General features: G+C 45.9%; 1 protein-coding gene across 3 annotated transcripts in view; it reads left to right on the top strand.

Moving 5' to 3' along the window:
- The window catches only part of NDRG3 (NDRG family member 3), an 83,399-nt gene extending 76,769 nt beyond the window's left edge, over positions 1 to 6,630 (top strand). For all 3 annotated transcript variants that reach the window (XM_068565375.1, XM_068565377.1, XM_068565376.1), the window contains 4 exons: positions 65 to 112; positions 2,568 to 2,603; positions 2,689 to 2,740; positions 5,048 to 6,630. In XM_068565375.1, coding sequence (XP_068421476.1) covers positions 65 to 112; positions 2,568 to 2,603; positions 2,689 to 2,740; positions 5,048 to 5,229 — 318 coding nt within the window. In that variant the 3' untranslated portion in view covers positions 5,230 to 6,630. The remainder of the gene's footprint in view (positions 1 to 64; positions 113 to 2,567; positions 2,604 to 2,688; positions 2,741 to 5,047) is intronic.
- Positions 6,631 to 6,721: the final 91 nt, after the last annotated feature.

Here is a 6,721-nt window from a genome sequence, read left to right on the forward strand (position 1 = left end):
CCAAGCTATTTCTTATTTTTCTAGCAGTTCATAAAATTCTCTCTCGCTCTCTCTTTTTTTTAAGGTTGAATGCAATTCTCGCCTGAATCCTGTAAATACAACTTTGCTAAAGGTAATGTGTCTTCTTTCCTCATTGCCAACCATTAGTGAGTAAATTATACGTGGTTCAGATTACTTTATTTCTGGAATAGATGCCCAGAAAGAAGGAAAGCTTCTCTTTCTCTCTCTGATTCTCTCACTCTCTTAAAAAAAATTTCTTTTCCTGAATATATTCTCATTGTAGAAAATTGGAAAATAGGAAAAAAATGGAAATATAAAAAAGAATAAAATAAAAATTACCCTAATCCTGCCACCCAAAGGTAACCTTCTGGTAAAAATATCGGTCTTTTTCCTATACATTTTTACATCATTAAGATCATAGGCTGTTTATAGCCCTGTGTCTGTTTTCCTCAACTTTTTGACATATAAACATCTTCCCGTGTCATTAAAAACGTCATAAGCATTATTTAATAATGTTGTGAGAAATTAGACAATGAATGGAAATTCTTTACGTGCTAAATCCCCTTGTATGGATAAGGGAAGCTTCCAATAACATTCTCATGATAAGGGTAGATGCATTTTTTCTTTCTCTTAGGGCAAATAGAGAGTAACTCTTGTACTAAATTTCTAGGGTTAATATCAAGCTTCTCCCCATTTTGATTGTACCCCAGGCTCACATTTTCTGGAGCCTCTAGTGACATATTTAAGGGCCTGACCTCCTGGTTTGAATTTGGATTACAGTAGATTTAAGTACTGATCTTATGTTTCTGACTGTTACTTTCTCAGCCTGAAAGACCTCTGCTTTCTTCCCTTTCTCTTTGAAGTGAGATTAAAAGGGAAGTGCTGTCACCAGAAGCAGCCCATAGTTCCTGGAAATATAACATGAGGTTAATGCTCTGAGGTGACAAAACTCAGAGTGTTCTGGGGTCCAGGTGATTGATGAACTAGTCTAAAATATGATTTTTTTTTTTTAAAGCATGTGGTTTCAAATTAGCTTTCATTGCATGTTTGAATCAGTTTTCCAAAAGCGCAAAACAACTTTACAGTAGCCATAGATATGCTTATTTCTGGGCAAAAATGCCCATCTACAACAGCATGATGGAACTGATTCTCTGTTTGATAGGTATCAAGCTTGGAAACAGTCTTTCCCAGTATTCTCTCTGCATACGGGAACTGTTTTACAGTTCTAATCAGACTTTGACTCCTAACCTTCATGAAAATACAGCCTGGGCCAGTTAGGTCTATTTTATACTTATTCAGGTTAAATATTTGTTCCTGATCTTACACGTAGAATTTTCAGGGAACTGACTGTTCCTTATTAACCTCAAATTCCTGTGTCTCACGTGGCAATCCCATCTGATGAATAACAGTCCACCCTCAAAGGAAGTTTTCATGTTAGTGAAGGGAGACCATGAGGTTCATGTCTCTTTTTTAAAAAACGCCAGTCAGCCTGAATAGGCTACTATCTGAGTACGGAATGCATAACAGCTGGAAGGAGGAGGGTGGCCTCATGGTTGGCCATCATGCCCTAGAAGCAGTGTTCTCTGCGGATTGGCAGAATATACATCACCTGGCTTGTTAGAAATGCAAGTTCTTGAGACCCGCTCCAAACCTATTAAATAAGAATCTCTAGGGACTTCCCTGGTGGTCCAGCGGTTAGGACTCCGTGCTCCCAATGCAGGGCGGCCAGGTTTGATCCCTGGTCAGGGAACTAGATCCCGCATGCCGCAGCTAAAAGATCCCACATGCTGCAGCTAAAGAACCCGCACGCCACAACTAAAGATCCTGCATGCCACAACTAAAGATCCTGCACGGGGCAATGAAGATCCCACGTGTTGCAAAATAAATAAAAAAAAAAAAAAAAAAAAGAATCTCTAGGGCAGGAACTCAAGAATCTGAGTTTTAACAGGTCCTCCTGGTAATTCCAGTGCATGCTAATAAAACCGTACTCTAGAAATCTTTGCACAGGTGAGAATAACCAACTGTAAAGATTTATGAAGTGAGAGACAGCCTTACCAAATCCAACTATGAAATGAAAGTGGCTGACCAAGTAGGTTGGCTGAATTCAGCCTCAGTGCCTGATTGGAGACATCCCCTTAGTCGTGAAGTGAAGACAATGTAGAGTTGAGAGGGAACCTTAAAAGTGTGGTGCCCTGAGGAGTTAGGATCACACTGTTTGAGGACTCTGAAAGTAACATTCTCCAGGTGGAGGCGGAACCATGGTTGAAGGTAGTGGTTAACTTCACTATCACCCGAATGGAAAATTCCCGACACGGGCCTGAAAGTTAGGCCCTGCACTACTGATTAATAAATGTTGAATAATCTTTCAAAATTACATCCAAGGTTATTGCTAGGATTTAAGTCTTTGTGTAAGAGTGCATTGAGGAGATGGACACTTGGATGTAGTTAAACATTAAGTTAAGGAACCTAAAATTTCATCCTGTCCTGTTTGAAAGGACCCATGGATGTTCAGAGCATTTCCCTTAAGTGTTAAGTCTCAGCTGACTTGCATATTTTTCCTCTTCTAGATGGCAGACTGTGGTGGACTACCCCAAGTAGTTCAGGTAAGGAGATTTTTTTAAAAGCACCCATTTGACTCCAGCTCTCTGACTGTGCAAAGATTAATGCCTTCTTATTTTGTCCCCCTAGCCCGGGAAGCTCACCGAGGCCTTCAAGTACTTTTTGCAGGGAATGGGCTACAGTGAGTAGTACACAACTTTCTATTCTACCAAAGATTTATTGATAATGGGGTCATTTTGGCATCTGATGAGTACTCAATTCTCAGGGCATAACCTCTGTGCTAGCCAGCCTGAAATCAAGTAGAAACCAAACTGTTTATGGAACATTCATCTGTGTGTATATATAAAGATGAGCTAATGCTTATTAAGCACTTACTTTGTGCCAGGCACTCTATATTCTTAACCTTGAGAGGTAAGTTCTGTTATTAGTCCCATTTTATAGAAGAGGAAACTGAGGCTCAAAGAAGCTAAGCACCTTTCCCAGGGTAACAATTCAGCTGCAGAGCCATGATTCAAACCGTGGCAGTCTGACTCCAGAGCCCACATTTTCAACCACTGAAGCTTAGCCAGACCAAGCTATGAATCTGAAGTTGTTATTTGCATCTGAACTCAGCTGGTTAATGACTCCTGGACTAGAGAAACAAAATGGAGCCTCCAGAAGAAAAGGAGTTAAATCAGTTAAGTCTGCTCCACCACAGGAGATGAACTTGCAGAGTGTTGTAGAGTGAATCCAAGGATGTGTCCATATCATGTGCCACTGTCCTGGTCTCTTGTATTGTGAGACCCCTGAGCTTTCTCATTTGTCACAGAATATCCACACTTGCTCCTTTCTTGGAGTTATAAAAAGGAAAACTCTTCTACCCAGGTACAGAGCTCTTTATCCAGTAGGGTGATTTTTCTCCTGTCTTTGGTATCAATGTGATTAATGACGATTGGGCAGCTGCTCTGGGCAGCAGCTGGGCCCCTGGGTACAGCCCTGTACCTGGCAGGCAGCTCGTGTGTGTCTCGTCTAGAGTGGCTGTGTCATCCCCGTCTGTGAGCCACTACCAACCGAGCCCACACCCATATCCCTCTGGGAGGAGCAGAAGTCCCTCTCCTTTCCTAGGAAGCAGCTGATCTTCCAGCTCTTGGATCCATTTCCGATCCAAGCAGGTTGGCCCTTTATAGTGAAGGAGAAAACCTTTGACTAGTTGAGAGGAGTAACATCTGAGATGTTATTGAAGCATCAGTTGGCCTCACCTCCTTTCTGGGGCCTTAAAATAAAACTTCACCCCTGGCTTAGAGCGTTCTGTCAGTGTCTGCTGGGCAGCCGAGGTTGCCGCTCGGCACGGTCGGGTCACTAACGTGCCTTTTCCTGTGTCCGTCCTGCTTCCAGTCCCGTACGTGCAGCTCAGTCACCTGAGCACCGAGTCAGGTACCTTCCTCTACGCTGGCCCTGCCCCTGCCTCCCAGCCATGCTCTCCTGGCTGCATTGGCTGCCCGCAGCATGTCCGTGGTTTTCCTGTGCAGTGAGAGCCCGATAGAACGTGGCTCGTTGTGCCCTGAGAGAGTTAGCCTGCAGGTCCTACCCTGGTCCCCCAGGAGTAAAGGAGCGGGTTGTAACAGCCAGGGTCACAGCAGCAGCTGAAACTTTATATAGGCAGGGCCCCTCCTCCACCACCACCTACTTACTGATCCTTGAGTTAACCCCCAGACACTGGATTCTCAATTAGGAGCGTCAGAGCCTGTGCCCGGAGAAGTGCAGGTGATGGCATCTTCGGACCCCAGCATTGAAATGGCAGCTGGGGGAGTAGCTCGTGTCTCAGAAAGATAGGCAGGGGGGTGTGCCAGGTAAGGCCCTTTCCTGGCCAAGCTGGAAGGACCTCCCAGCCAGAGCGGTGGCAGTAGGCAGGAGTCTGAGTTAAACAGCCACCTCCGGTGCTCTTCCTCACAGGCAGCCTGTACCTCACCCCCCGTGCAGGGACCAGCTCCAGGCCCGCCTGCCCTCCCTACACCTCATCTTCCTACGTGTCTCCTCCCCAGGTAGCAAGGGTCGCCTGTGGACACGGATGGTAGTCTTGTTGTATCGGGCTTGCACTGTGTTTGTGAAACACCTTCATACTTGTGTGGTGTGGTTTGTCTTTCTTTGGTTTAGTCTTGCATGTACTGCAGGTCTTGGTTACCTGCTTGGGTTCCCAAAGCCTCCTTCCTAATCACTTTATGAATGGCATGGGCATAGCTAAGAGGCTACACTCTGGACTTAGGTTTCCCCTCGTTCTGCTGTGGACCAGAGTCAGCTGAGATTCCAACCAGAACCAGAGGCTTAAAGCAGCCTTGCCTATAGCCCCTCACCTAGAGCCAGTAATGCAAAGTGGGGATGGCTATGTCTTGTCCTGGTGTCACCTTAAATGGGTTGGGAAAGCTAAAATGTAAAGCTTTTGGTGAAACTTCTCGATTAGCTGAGTTGAACCAGGGCTCCTTCCTATAGTCCTCTTGGTTCTTTCTTACAGTCCCATCTGCCAGCATGACCCGGCTCGCCCGATCACGAACCCACTCCACCTCAAGTAGCATCGGCTCTGGAGAAAGTGCCTTCAGCCGATCTGTCACAAGCAATCAGTCAGACGGAACTCAAGAATCCTCTGAGTCTCCTGATGTCCTGGACAGACACCAGACCATGGAGGTGTCCTGCTGAGCAGATGCTCCTCCCTTGGACCATGCAAGTCCGTCCTCCTTCCGACAGCCACTCCGTAATATAACACTTCATCCAGCAAACTGGCATCTATCTTTAAGTCTTGCATGGCCACTGACTCTCTCTTTCTGGTATCCTGGATTAATCATCCTCTCTGCCTGCCCACCCCCCCTTTTTTGTATGTACCAAGAACCACTTCCATGCCATTACTGTAGCATTCCAACATCTTCAGCTGATCCGATCTCCATATCTTCTCTTGCCACCTTTTCCCTGTGCTTTCCCAACTATGTAGCTAAGAGTGTTTGATCCTGATGTATGTGTGTGAGCACGCGTGTCTGTGTTTGTGTGTGCATAGTTCTGTGATTTTAGACAGGCTTTCTTGTAGAGCTTCTGCAAAAAACAAAAAAAAAGGGACTCTTTTTTTGCATTTTCAGTGGTGTTTTTAGGGGAAATACGCAGAACAGGTTTCTAGGTTGGGTAGGCCATTGCATTCTCTTTCGCTTCCATGTTGGTCAACAAGAACTGCAAAGTGACTTCAGGAGAGAGCAGTTCTGAGGAATGTGGAAGATCATAATTCCTGTTTGGATTGTTGACTGCGACCAACAGAAGGGAGCCTGTTACGTAGAGATGCAGGCCGGGTGGCCGACCACTTCTCCTCTCCAAGTGAATTCACGCATACTGTCCTGTGAACAGAAGGGGGGGATATGTTCTCTCAGAAGCCCGTGAATGATGAGCTTCTGACGCAACGTGGAGTTTTTCCCAGGGAGTCAGTGTGGCTTAGTCACTGGACTTTTTTAGCACAGGAAGGGGAAAATGAAATTCCAGGCCTCTGCTCTGTCAGAACAAAACTGAGTCTCTGCAGTGTCTGATACCACATGCCAGACGTCTGCAGGAAGCGCCTCCCAGGAGGGACACTCTCCATCCCTCGACTGCCCCAGAAGGGAGGGGTATAGCCTGAAAATTATGTAGATGATGAGGAGATGGCTGGGCAGAGAGGAACAGTATAGACTTGATTTCAGCAGACTTAATGGAAGCTAAATGAAATTCAGATAGAACCCATGTCTCAGAAAGTTATTCCTGTGAACTCCCTTTTGTAGGAGGGAAGGGGCCAGTCTGTAAGGGCAGCCTGTCCAGGTAGAATTTTGTTCAGTCCGCTGCTATATGAGGGGGTCACAGCCACCCAGAGAGTATCACCAGGAGGAGGGTGAAAGCAACTGCCACCCAGTAAGGGCCCAGCTTTGAGGGCATTGAGATATTACATAGAGAAGGGTTACACAGTTCTGATCTTAGGAAGGGGCTTTTCAGATGTAGCGTTTGCTTTCTGCTGAGGTACGGGATGCGTTACTCTGTCAGAGTACAACTTTTTACGGATGATGAAATAAAGCTGTATACGTCTCATTGTTACCCGGTGGCTGGTGTGACTTCTCTCAAGCCACTTCCTGGGGCTCAGGGGGGTACCGAGTGACTGCGTGTGGGCTCCGTGCTGGGCATACTC

The sequence above is a fragment of the Eschrichtius robustus genome, chromosome 16, assembly GCF_028021215.1.
Source record: "Eschrichtius robustus isolate mEscRob2 chromosome 16, mEscRob2.pri, whole genome shotgun sequence".
Classification (NCBI taxonomy): domain Eukaryota; kingdom Metazoa; phylum Chordata; class Mammalia; order Artiodactyla; family Eschrichtiidae; genus Eschrichtius; species Eschrichtius robustus.